This window comes from Apodemus sylvaticus, chromosome 4 (assembly GCF_947179515.1).
Source record: "Apodemus sylvaticus chromosome 4, mApoSyl1.1, whole genome shotgun sequence".
NCBI classification, from domain to species: domain Eukaryota; kingdom Metazoa; phylum Chordata; class Mammalia; order Rodentia; family Muridae; genus Apodemus; species Apodemus sylvaticus.
This window is the reverse complement of record NC_067475.1, coordinates 15,147,404-15,159,903: the sequence shown is the minus strand read 5'-3', so window position 1 is coordinate 15,159,903 and position 12,500 is coordinate 15,147,404. Positions and strand designations below refer to the sequence as shown.

Here is a 12,500-nt window from a genome sequence, read left to right as displayed (position 1 = left end):
AGCTGGCGTGCTCTGGTTTATGTCTAGAGACGAGAATGTACGTTTTGCTTATCCGTTGTCAGCCACACCCAAAACTCCCTACCTTAAAATTGCCACTCTAGTTTGCTCCCTGCTTACTGGTCCGGAATAGTGGCGAGGACGCAGGCGGTCTGATCCGCAAGCTCTCAGTTGACATAACCGGGGACTATGCTTTCTACTTTGCTTATATATGCAGACATGTTGCCCACCTGCCCCCTGACCTTTCTGCTTCTCATGCCAACCCATTCTCTAGGACCAGTTCACGGGATACTGGGCTTTGCATAGTCCACTGAGCTCAGAAGAGCGGTCCTCCTTTTCAGGGACCCTCAACTGTGAAAGAGAGGAAAATGAGCCCTCCAGAATTGCACTGTGAACCTGCACCGAGAAGCTCGGATTCCAGAGGACGGGAGACACAGTCCACTGGCTGTGGTGGAAGCAATGGGCTACACCACAGACACGCAGGGAGGATAGGAAAAGCCATTGCAGCCACTGTGGGGACACCGTCGCAAGTGAGGAGGCCATCCAACCATTCAGATAAGAGATGGCGGCTCAGGTGTGCATGTTTGCACAGACGAGAGAGGGGGCCGATTCAGAAGAGTTTATGAGTAGAGTATGTGGGAACTGTAAGATTCCGCAGATGTTATTACCAGTGAAATCGTCACAAATGCCTGATCTTATCGTAGGACACATACATCGCTATGATTTAAATGTGTGCTTTGATTTGAATCATCCCTTAGGACAGTAAATTTCACGAGGCATGGATTCCAGAGGGATTCTGTGAGGGGAAGTATGGACCTGTACTGTGAGGTGTTGGGACCTGGGCCTCATGAACTAAGAGTGCAGGGTGGTACAGAGGTTCTGGCCTCACATTCCCACGGCTTCATGGGCGTGCGTGCATTTAACCATAGGAAGATCTAGGCAGCTCTGACTTTATGGATCCATGTGCTTCAAGGCAGCAGCTTAGGAGGCATAAGAAGAATGTACCTGCTGGGCAGTGGTGGCGCATGCCTTTAATCCCCACACTTGGGAAGCAGAGGGAGGAGGATTTCTGAGTTCGAAGCTAGCCTGGTCTGCAGAGTGAGTTCCAGGACAGCCAGGACTTGAAGAATGCACCAAAGAGAGTATATGATAATAGTCTGGGTATTTTTTTTTTTAATCAAAAAATGCCCAAAGCTTGGGGTTGTGGAGATGCCTTAGAATTTAAAATCATTTGCCGATCTTATAGAGAAGCAGGGTTTCATCCTTAACACCCACATAGCTCCTCACAACTGTCTGTAACTCCAGTCCTAGGGGACATGGTGTACATGCATGCATGCATGCATAACTCACATACACATAAAATAAAAATAAGTCTTTAAAAGTAATTCCGAAAGCCGTCTCCTCATTTTCACGTGGTTGGGAAACTTTCCCAGAAGCTCCCAGTAAGCTAAGGACAGAGCTGGCCATGAAAGCAGGCCTCTGAATCTAGTGTGTCAGTCTTTCTGCCGAGTCACCTGTCATCCTGCCCAGAACGCACCTCTGCTGTCCTGTGGCTGTGTTAGACCTATGCTACCTATTACTCAATGACTTTCCAGTAGTGCCAGAAGACTAGGAGAAGACATTGTGAACAGATTGAGTATGTCCCCACTACTGGAAAAAATAACCCTAAAATACACTTTTCTAATTTTGATTTAGTTGTGTCCCTTTGCGGAATGGCTGATACATAGCATTCATGTGAGGCAGTGCCCAGCAAGACCACTGATTAGGCTACTGTGTGTCTCGTAGAATATCTCTCAAAATTCATAGAATACCTAAGACTCTAAGGTCATCTATAACACTCTGGTCTTAAGTCTACCAAAATCCATCCCTGGACCACCAAGCTGGGATGGAGAGAGTCATGAGGGGTCTTTATTGTGGTTGCTGGTGTACTGTTGTTACTACATACATCACAGTGCATCTTGATACAGCCAACTTCTATGTCATAATATGTAAAGCGAATGGCTTTTGTCTTCACAATAATGGAACTAATCAAGATCTACTCCAGGCACACTTGATGTCATCTGAATACTGTAATTTCATTCTTGCCTACTTTTAAGTTCCTCAATGCTTTCTGTATTTATATTTCTGTAGTACTTTTCTGTTCAAATAAATGGGCATTATTTGTGCTTATTTATCACTGTGGTAACTGAGTGCACTTGGCGCCATCACTGTAAGTTCGTGTAACTAGTCCACTAGTTTTCTCAGCTACACAGTCCCTCCCTTGGGACACTTCGAACAGACACTGTCCTTTTACACACGTGATGGAACCATACAATATCATCCTATGGTCCCTGCACAGATAGGAAGAGTTTGTGGGCTCTCTGGACATAGGCGACATCTCAGGACGTTGCTTATGGATTCAGATGTCTGTTGGTCAGGACTGCCCCCACAAGTCTTCCACACGTTAACATCACACACTGACAGGCTTAACTGTACCCACAACTAGGCCAGTTGGTGTTAAATCCCAAATACCGTGAAATGCCAATGCCTTCGGTGAGAAAAACTGACAGTTCCCAAGGTACAGTTCTCAGTGTTTTAGGCAAGGTACTGTGAAGATTGGAGAAGAGTTGTGACTGTAGATTTTCCTAGCCAGTCATCTCAAAAGGTGTTAGGATGCTGAGGAAGTGTTTTTGTTTGTTTGTTTGGTTGGTTGGTTGGGTTTTTTATTTATTTATTTATTTTTAGGTTTTCATTAAATCACCAGAATTAATCTGTCTAGAAAACTCCCTTATACAATCCCAAGAGCAGTCTTCCCTCCCCCATTTCTCAAAGCACTTTCTCTTATGTCTAAGGATTCAAGTGCAGACTGCAATATCTCACTGTGGATTTGAATGGGAGCCAGGACTGCCGGTGAAAGGAAAATTTCTCCTATAAAGGGTTTATTGTCAGCGCTTTCTAAAGATGTAGGTTTTTCTAACACAGGCTACTGGCTTTTTTTTTTTTTCACACACATTGATGCAGCTGTCTCAAACTCTCCTGGACCACAGTGGCCCCTCTCTTTTAGGAATGCTCAGTGTCTGGCCTTTGACCTCTGGATAGCCCACTCCATCTAAATGCTCCTTTGGCCATCAATATGATGTATACTATTAAAGGAAGGGGGCGGGTCGCCCTGGCCCTTTAGCAACTGGAAAGCACTTGAGATTCCTCACATTCTTTTGCGTTTGGCAGCTTGTTTACCTAATCACTGGCTTATTAGGATTAGTACAAATCTTTGCTTCAAGCTCATCTGTTAACAAACCAGCGACCCAATAGGTCCCAAGAATCCCCCCCCCCCCCACACACACACACTTCTGATACTAGGCAATGGTAACATATTAAAGCAGCTCCCCTCATTTTTAGATACACTTCAACCACGCAGCTATGGTCAAAGGTTATTAAGAGGTTCCCCAACTCTACTTTTGTGACACACAGGATCACCCCAAGCTAAAATAAGAAACAACTACCACACTTGTTCGTAATGGGACTCCTAGGCTTTCAATCCAATGCCTGTGAGAATAAATAAATCACTGCTTTAGGTTAACAAATTAAATTTGAGCTTCCTTTTTATACAAATGCCCATGTCAGTACTTTGCTCTTCAAGCTGATGGCTTTATGCCCCCATTGTTCCCTAAAGATTTGCAATGGCAGCCAACAGTTCACTGTCACCCAAGTAAGCTACCTATAGTAGTTATTGACACATAGTAGGCCCTCAGGAAAAAAAATTCCGTTGGAATGATTGACAAGAACAATGGTTCCTGACTACTTGGATGGTTTCTGAAAATACTGAACCACATACATCCAGATATTAGGTAAATATTTCTTTATTAAATGATTAATTTTATAAATAAATTCTCTTCACTGATATAAAATTAAAATCATTTACAAATTATTCCAGTATTACATTTCCCCTCCCTCCCCAAAAGCTACATTTCGATAAATAAAAACATTCAATCTTAAAACACCTGGTTTCTGTTTGCAGTTTAGAGTGCAGGTAGCCTCCAAGGACACTCACAGAGTGTCCCCCCTCCACTCGGGAAGGAGCGAGAGACTCTTTCATTTACTTCCGTCAAAGGACAAGTAGGGTTTTTCACTTGGCCCAACTAATCTTATTTTATCTCTATTACGATTGTAGAACCAAGAGGGGGAAAAAATCTGGAGCAAAAAAAAAAAAAATACACTTAGCAAATAATTTACAAACAGAAAACAGAACGCGGTCCATAAAGACGCTCCACTTTGGAGCATAATGCGTGCGCGCTCCAGTACTATGAAGCAAAGTGTTCTCCAACTGCGGCTGCATGATGGTCCGCCCACGCCAGCCCCTTTGCAGTTTCGAAATACCTTAATGCTACTCAATAACGAGCAAGGCACCAGTCACCCACCGCCCACCCACGTCTCCGCTCTCACGCTTCTCCTCTGTCCAGCCCACACTAGGAACCCAGGCGGCATTTAGTCCCTGAATTTGTGGATGTCATTGAACAGGCTGTACAAGCGAAACGATGCCTCGTTGGGATGCGGGCAGTTGTAGTTACATTTGCAGGACTGAATCATCATGACGTTCTTGGAAAACATCTCTCCATCTTCGCATCGGAACCGCATCTTCACAGTTCTGGTCTGCAGAGGTGTGCAGCACCGGCCGTCCACGCACGAGCCGCAGTATTTGGGCCGGTATTTCTTCACGCTGGAGCATCCTGCATAAGTAAATCTGACTGGTTCTGGGGATTTCTTGGTCTTGCTGCATTTCTTGCCCTTCTGGAAGAAAGAACAAAAGAAAGCCAAGAATGAGATTTGTTGGGTTTTTTCGAAGTGTGCATTTAACCACTGTACGTAGCGTTGGGTTTCATAAAGATAGTTTCTTTTCAAATATATCATGAACTTTTCTCTTTCTTGAACAGAGGCTCATATCCCACCCACCTGTGGGGTCATTCATGGTCAAGCCCTGAAAAGAAACTTACTTTTAGGCTGCTGTACACTGGTTGTCCACAAGGACGCACTTCACAGATCCGGGTCTCTTTCACCAGGCGGCACTCTGGGTTGTCATTGGTAACTCGTGTGGAAATGCCAGTTCCGCAGCTCTTTGAGCACTGGGACCAGGACGTGGTCTGAACGATGCATTTCTGGCCATGGGCTTGCAGAGGGTTGAAAAGAACTCGAGGTTCCGTGCCAAAGACTAGAAAGATAAACCAAACGGAAGGTTTTTTAGATGAGTGCATATACACACTGGTTTCTACAAAGTTGCAGACCAAGAAAGCATTTCTGAGGTGTCTTAAGGACTCTGTATCCACTTACCAGGAAGCCTCTTCAGGGAGCTGCCTTTTCCAACTGCGATTAACTCATTGTTTCTCGTTAACTCCACCTCGGAGGCATCGAAGCCAAGGAGGTCATCTTGGTCGTCCAGGGAGTCCTTAATGCTGTCTTCATCACAGACCCATTCCTCACAGCACTGCCCACTGACTTTCACCAGCCGGGGGTTGGGACAGCCCAGATTGGGGAGAGACAGTTCTTGAGGACACAGAGGAATGCAGCCCACAGCGCCGTCAATACATGTGCACTGATGTTTACAGTTGGGCTGGAAGCTTTCCCCGTTCTGGTAGATTCTGGAGTTATATTCACAGGGTCTGCCTTCTGACTGAGCTGTAAAGACGACCAAAAGAGAGGGGAGAAGGTTAAGATTCACCGCCACAGGCTGAAACTCATAATACATATTTTCCGCTGTTCAGTTCAATGTATGGTAAAGTTCCCTACAGTTCCCCCGAGACTCCAGAGCTGAACAATAAGTTAGTCAGGAATCACTTTTCCGTATGCGCTTTTCCTTGGGCCCAGACACTCTGAATTGCATTCCAGACTGCTGAAATCATGTGCCTTTCTGCCAAGCTACCCTCAACAAAGCGTCACCATACATGGTCTCAAAATTACTAAACTTCTGGACTATGGGGACTATTATTTTTTTTAAAGGGGCCAAACCACAAGCCTCTTACCTCTGCAGATCCCTTTCAGAGCGGTGGAGCTGGCGCCGAAATTGCATTCCAGCCCCTTGGTGTGGTCGCAGGGCTGAGTTTTGCTGCAGTCTTCGTTGAGTTGCTTAGCGCAGACCTTACAGCAGCCGCAGCCGTCCCGGACCAACCCGACTCCCGGGGCGCACTTGGGCGCCTCCAGAGGGCAGTGGCAGGCGGCGGGGCAGGTGGAGAGTGCCTGCAAGAGGGACAAGAAGTGCGTGAGACCGCTTTGCATTGCTCCGGGGAGGCACCTAAACTGCCCTGAGCGTAGGTCTGGCTGTGGAGTTCCATCCACCAGTAGTGTCTTGATAGTGTCCCGCCAACCCGGCTACCCCGGCGGCTGCGTCCCAGGAAGAGGCCCCCTGGACATAAGGCAACAGCTCCCCCCGAACTTTTCAGTCTAACTTTCCCTGCTGCGAAAGATCGGGGCTCGGGGAAAGGGATCGGAGGGGGGGGGGGCGGGAAGCAGTGGTTTAAAAGAGAGAGAGAGGGAAAAAAAGTCCAACTCACCAGCCTGATCAAGTGGAGAAGGGTGACGGCGACAGTGAGCGCCCTGGCGGTGCTGGAGCTCATTGTGGCGCTGCAGGAGGAACCGGGACGAACGCGGCGACACGGAAGCCAACTAGGCGGCGAGCAGCGGGATCGAATGCGCCCGGGGTGCGGTGAGGCGAGGGCCGAGGCGGCGGGTGTCCTTCTGTCGAGGTGCTGGCGGAGGAGGCGCTGAGATTGTAGCCGCTTCTCTGGGGCGCTCTCGCTCACAGTCTGCCCCGGCGCCGGGAGCCCGCCCTTTATAATGCCTGCCTCGGCGCCGCGTGTTGCAGTGACGTAGCTCTGTCTGCGCGTTCCAGAATTCTCAAACATCTCAGGAATGTTGGTTGGCGCGGGCTGCTGCCAAGCACCTCCCCTGGCTCCGTTGCACCTTTCCCCCCCTCTTCTCAGATCCATCGGAGAAAAAAAAAGTACGTTCTTTTCCACTTTAAATAACAACTTCCTCTGGGGAAGGCGGGATGCTTGGGGCGCGAGGGTGATGATTTTGATTGAAGAGGGTATATCGTGAGCGTGTTGGGGGGAGGGGGCGTGGTGTATGTGTTGGTGGGAACACTTCAGATCTTTGCCTAGACTTGGGAGGGCGGGAGGACCTGAGACCGAGGAACAAAAGTGGTTTTGTTTGATGATGCCTACCCGGAAAAGCAGCGAGCTGTTCGCTTGTTTACAACCAAGGTGAGAGTAAAGTTATCTACTGAGAGTCCAAAGGGGAGGGGGAGTTGGTTTCTAAGCCCGGGATCTATTTGTGGACTTCAAAGAGGCATGCTGGGATCAAATCCCAAAGCTTTGGCATGATGTTTATTAGCCAAGAGAAGTGTATTGCAAATTAAGACTCAGAATGGCATTTATGAATGGGGGTGGGGGAAGCTTCCTTCCCTCTTCGCTGGCAAATTTCCAGCCAGAGGTCTTCCCTCATCCCTCCCCCTCTCTTTTTTTTTCTGGTATGTTGTACTTGTTTGTTTTTGGAGGTTCCCATTTTTAGTTCCAGCCCACTGCCTGCAGTGGAAATCCAAGAGGAAACGAGTGCAGAGTTCTCCCGGAGCCTGACGTCCACTTCCTCACGGATGCAGGAGGCCGGCTCAGCCCTCCTGGCCTCTCTCCTCGGACTGGCGGCGGTGGAAACTAAGCAGCCAACCCAGAAGCGGAGGAGACCACCGTGGAGTGATTTGTCCTGAAATCATCAGGTGCAAAAGCTGCCAGGACAAAACAGATTCCAACAAGACCATTGTGCTGTATGGATAGCTGGAAAAAAAGACTTGGTGTGTTTGCAGACACCCTCCCCCAACACCTCCCCACCTTGTGTGTCTCTGTGTGTCCATGTACGTCTCTGTGTGTGTATGTATGTCTCTGTGTTTTTCTCTCTGTGTGAGCTCGTGTGTATTTGTGTCTGTCTCTCTCTCTCTCTCTCTCTCTCTCTCTCTCTCTGTGTGTGTGTGTATGAGAGAGAGAGAGAGAGAGAGAGAGAGAGAGAGAGAGAGAGTATGTCTCCGTGTGTTCATGTGTTTAATTCCTTTGTTTTGGATCACTTGGAAGTCTTCCATTTCAAGGGAAGTAGCAAAGGCTCTCTCCAAGTTCCGAGACATGAGGGATTTAGAGGGCAGCACCGTATAGAGAAAGTTGGGTTTCAAGATCTTATTAGACGCACAAGTGAATACTGCCCTCCCCTCCCCACCCCCAGCCCCCACCCCAAGACCCTCTTCAGGGTTACCAGTGCCATTCATAAACTTCAGAAGTTTCAGAATCTATTTTATGTCGTTTGAAAAGGAAATGGTACTAGATTTCCCCTCCCCCTTTAATGATCTGGGGTAGCTTTTCTTCATGATTAATATTTAGGGCCTCTCTGCCTTTGCAGCCTCTGGATCTCGCTTAAGAGAGCCTTCTACACTGACTGTTCTATGAATGACTCCTGTGAGGAGGAGGAGAAGCCCTTGCGCACACTCCAGTGAAGACAGCTGTTACTGGAAAGAGTTAAATTCATTCATTCAAAAGCGCCCTTTCGTAAGTCCTACGGGAATTTGCTGGAGGCTGGAGGATCCCGGAGGCTTTCTGGGGGTGGGGACTTTTAAAGACAATGGGTTGTCAAGTGTGATGCAAAGAATGAAGGCGAAGCCCAGGCCTTGTCCCCGAGGCCGGCCAATTTACTAGTTAGAGAACCTTCCTGCATTACAGTTCATTGTTTCCATCTTAGGGAAGCGAGGGAGGGTTAGGGGTGAGGGTGGAGAAGGAACAGAACAGGGTAGAAGGAGGTGCTGGAGAAACAGAATGGAGAGGAGGGTTCCTGGCTTCTGTTGTGGCGTCTTTTCTATTTGACTTCATGGTTGTAAGTATTTCCAGATGGTGAATCAGACACCAGACGTAACAATATTTCCATATTTGGGTATAGCAGTAGCCTGCGTTTTTAACATTTTTCTCCCTCTGTTATCCAACCACAAGGCATTCTTGACAGCTTCAAATGTTGTTAAATATAGACTTAACTTCTGTTCCCAGAGCAGGAAATTCTTTGGAATTCCTTGTTTTTCACGCAATCTGTCTGTCATGATTTAAAATAAAGTTACAGTGGATGATCCAACTGGCCTGGATGTAGTGTTCCTTTGCTGCTGCTGGTGGGGTGGGCAGCCTAGAGGTCCAGTATAGCGCACAGCGTTCAAACAGACACGCCGTTCCATAAATGACTTTTTTTAAAAATCAGATTAAAGTTTTCTAACGAGGATGAGTGGGGTTTTGTTTCTGGACTCCAACTGGGCAATCTCGGAGAATGGGATTGTCCCGGAGGAGACTCGGGGAGAACATTAGCATCAGCTGTCCATTTAAAGCAGCGGGTGTGCGGCGAGAAGGGGAGGCGGGGGCGAGTCTGCCAGGCCAGGAGGTGCTGGAGGAGGAAAGGCTGCTGGAACCTGCGAGCATCGCCTTTGCAGACAGCATGCTCTGCTTAGCCTGCTGAGAACCGGGAGGAACAGCGGCTGCTTAAGTCCTTGCCTAGGATGGTCCAGAAACTCCAGACGTCCTGCCGCCTTCTCACCTCCTCTGCTGAGAGCTACAGATCCTTCGTTGACAGACAGGGAGGGAAATGTGCAAATAGTGTGGGTAAGTGTTGATTCGGCTGCGCATTGCTGGACTCTTTACCCCCACCGTCTCTCCACCCAGCGAACTTGTTTCTATTGAGCCGCAAGCCGCCGAGAAAGGACTGCTTGTCCTCTGCGGCTCTTGGCCGGGGCTGAGAGATGGAGTCTCACCAGCAGCTGCCAGGGAAGTTTAGATTACCCCAAGAAGGTTTCACTGTCTCGCAGCAACTGAGACAGATCATAATCCCAAACCTGTAAACTCCAGCTTCCTAGTTTACTGGGTTTCAGACTAAGGCGTTCACCAGAATCACCCGGAGGGTTGGTTAAAAGTCTGATTGCTAGGCCCTACTCCAGACTTTCTCCTCAGTTGCATTTTAACAACTCTCTAGGAGATGTCGATGCTGCTGGTCCCAGAATCACACTCTGCTCTGGACCACAGGAGTGTCCCCCCTCCCTCCCTCCCTCCTTCCTTCCTTTCCCCTTCTCCAGGTCTCTCCCCTAATACCTTTTCTCTCTCCCCACTTCTCCCCACCCTCGGGCCGTGTGTCCATAATCAGATAGGAGGTTGCTCACGACTCCACCACTTCTAGCCACTTTTACCGGGTCTGCAAGAAGCTTTAAGGCGACACCCTCTTTAAGTGTCACCCTACATTTTTGCACCCCTTTTCATTCCCACACCTCCACCTCCACAGTTTGGCATGGTCTGAGGATTGGTGGGAGTGGCTGGGATTATGGTGGCAGCAGTGGCCGGAACTGTGTGACAGATTCAGCGGGTCGGGAGGGCACGAGCGCAACGGGCCTTGGCCAAGGGGCTGGGATCCGCCGCCGCCGCCGCCGCCCCCTGCGGGCCGCTGGCCGGAGAGCCGCACTCCCGCGGTGGCCGCGACTCGAGGTTTCCGGCGTCTCACAGCACAGGACGTTTCCAGCCTCGGCCCATATTTGGTGAAAGTCTTTCGAGACTCCGTCATCCGGCTCCGAGGGGGCGGCGGTCCTGGGAGCGCGCCCAGCGAGCGCGCTGCGGCCCCAGCGTTCCTGAAAAGTGCGTCCCGGCCGCCCACGCCGGGGTCCCCACTCCGCGAAGGACCCCAAGGCTGGCCGAGTCCCCAAGGCAGCGCCGCAATCCCCGGCCGCAGCGCTGGAGAGCAGAATCCAGGCCTGCGCTGCGGGAGAGGCTGGAGGCACAGGGCGCTGCAAAGATTATGTCACTTTTCCCGTCCACCCCGGCTGTTGACTCGCTCTCCCCGCAGGGCTGCAAGTGACCGCTCTGTGCCAGACCTCGAGGGTACGCCCAGGAACCGGGGGCTGGAGATTCTGTGTAGGAAAGTGGATTTTGCTGAGACTAGAACAAACCTGGAGAGGTAGGGACCAGGGATTGTCTGGTGTAGTTAGGGTGAAGCCCACAATGGGCCTGTTTGTTTGTTTTGTTGTTTTTAATCTTCCAAAAGACAAAGACTGGACCTCACACTATCTCCAAGTCTATCTTCTTTCTTTCATATTTTATTATTTTCGAGACAGGGTTTAAATGTGTAATGCTGAAACTAGGCTCTGAGGACCAGGCTGGCTTTGAACTCACAGAGGTACCGCTTGCCTCTGCCTCCTAAGTGCTGGAATTAAAGCCTCATGCCACCGCCTATTTCCTTGATTCTTGATCAACAAAGGAGGCCTATGAGAGTGAGTCTCCCACCACCTTAAGCCCTTTCAGGGCCAAACCTCAGGACACCCCCTTCTACGACCAGCCGGGTCACTAAGGCTTTACTCTGTAGCACACACCATTTTCAAGGCTTGCAGCCTGGTCACTCCTTTCACCCCTGCCCCGCTGAGGCACGTGGTCTTGCTAGCATCATTCTGTACCTGAATAAGGAATCAAAACTCCAGAAGCCAGTGGCTAGCCATGGGCCACACACAGGCTCCCATACATAGGCCCCAGGTCTTGGTTCAATCCTGTCTTAAACTTAACCGCAGCAGGGCGGTGGTGGCGCGCACCTGTAATCCCAGCACTCTGGGAAGCAGAGGCAGGCAGATTTCTGAGTTCGAGGCCAGCCTGGTCTACAGAGTGAGTTCCAGGACAGCCAGGGCTATACAGAGAAACCCTGTCTCGAAAAAACCAAATCCAAAAAACTAAAACAAGCAAACAAACAAAACCAAAGGAAAAAACCCAAAAAACTTAACCGCAGCCTATATTGCCTGCTCCTGGCTCCTTAGCTCAGGCATTTAGGCCTGCCCTCTTTCATGAAACTTCTGTAATTCTCACACTACATATATAGACAGTCTAGAAAAAATATGCCAGATAGAAGAACAGTTGGTAAGTTAACCGAAGCTACTGATGGAAAAAGAAGTTTTTTTAATTTGAATTCTCAGAAGAGATAAGTTACGGGAGTTTTTAGGCACCATGGTAGGGTGATGGAGAGGATATTTAAGGCCAGACAGCTCGTAAACCACACCACGTTGATTAAGCAGTTCCTACCTGTGGAGGGAACCCTGTCTTGTTGGGAATGAACTGCATTTATTACTGAGTTAAAATTTTCAGCACTATTTACTTGATGGTCCGTTTGCTTTTAACTGTTTTTCTCCCCTCACATATTGATGCAAAATCAGATCTATAAACCAAAGGGCTGGGTTTTTTTGTTTTGTTTTGTTTTTGTTTTGTTTTGTTTTGTTTTTTTCCCAAATGCCAGGTTTGTTTAGTTCATTTCATGAAATGTCCTGGCACAGTGTCACAGACCAGTGACATAAAACCCAGGACTTTTGACACTGCACTTCTCCCGGGGGATGCTCAGGTCTGGGGAAGGAGCAGGCACGTGAGTTAAGGCTGACCTTGCTAACATAGAGCAGAAAGGACAGGTGAGTGTCTGCCAACAGGGTAGAAGATTTGGGACAAAGGCAG

General features: G+C 48.9%; 2 protein-coding genes and 1 long non-coding RNA gene across 6 annotated transcripts in view; 2 read left to right on the top strand and 1 right to left on the bottom strand.

Moving 5' to 3' along the window:
- Positions 1-4,176: 4,176 nt before the first annotated feature.
- Positions 4,177-6,943, bottom strand: Ccn1 (cellular communication network factor 1). The gene is made up of 5 exons (XM_052179013.1): positions 6,519-6,943; positions 5,991-6,204; positions 5,302-5,646; positions 4,968-5,182; positions 4,177-4,764 (listed from the first exon to the last, which is right to left on the bottom strand). Exons 1-5 carry the CDS (start codon positions 6,867-6,869, stop codon positions 4,462-4,464), a joined length of 1,428 nt encoding a protein of 475 aa, XP_052034973.1. The 5' UTR covers positions 6,870-6,943; the 3' UTR covers positions 4,177-4,461.
- On the top strand, positions 6,883-9,123 carry LOC127682590 (uncharacterized). Of its 4 annotated transcripts, none has more exons than XR_007977392.1 (3): positions 6,883-6,967; positions 7,523-7,813; positions 8,407-9,123. It is a non-coding gene; the product is annotated as an uncharacterized LOC127682590 (long non-coding RNA). The 4 variants fall into 4 exon arrangements; XR_007977394.1 differs by having other exon boundaries at positions 6,896-6,967; positions 7,537-7,813; XR_007977393.1 differs by lacking the exon at positions 6,883-6,967 and adding an exon at positions 7,014-7,229 and having other exon boundaries at positions 7,537-7,813.
- A 259-nt stretch (positions 9,124-9,382) lies between these two features.
- Ddah1 (dimethylarginine dimethylaminohydrolase 1) overlaps positions 9,383-12,500 on the top strand; it is a 226,892-nt gene continuing 223,774 nt past the window's right edge. Inside the window, exon 1 of the mRNA XM_052179015.1 lies at positions 9,383-9,638. The gene's annotated coding sequence lies outside the window, so the exon portion shown is untranslated. The remainder of the gene's footprint in view (positions 9,639-12,500) is intronic.

Bases quoted from the DNA above. Each gene is read 5' to 3' on its own strand.
- Ccn1 (XM_052179013.1), bottom strand. From the start codon at position 6,869: ATGTTTGAGAATTCTGGAACGCGCAGACAGAGCTACGTCACTGCAACA. The intron at 6,205-6,518 runs GTGAGTTGGACT...TCCCTCTTGCAG, and splicing joins TTCTCCACTTGATCAGGCTG to GCACTCTCCACCTGCCCCGC. The intron at 5,647-5,990 runs GTAAGAGGCTTG...TCGTCTTTACAG, and splicing joins TCTGAAAGGGATCTGCAGAG to CTCAGTCAGAAGGCAGACCC.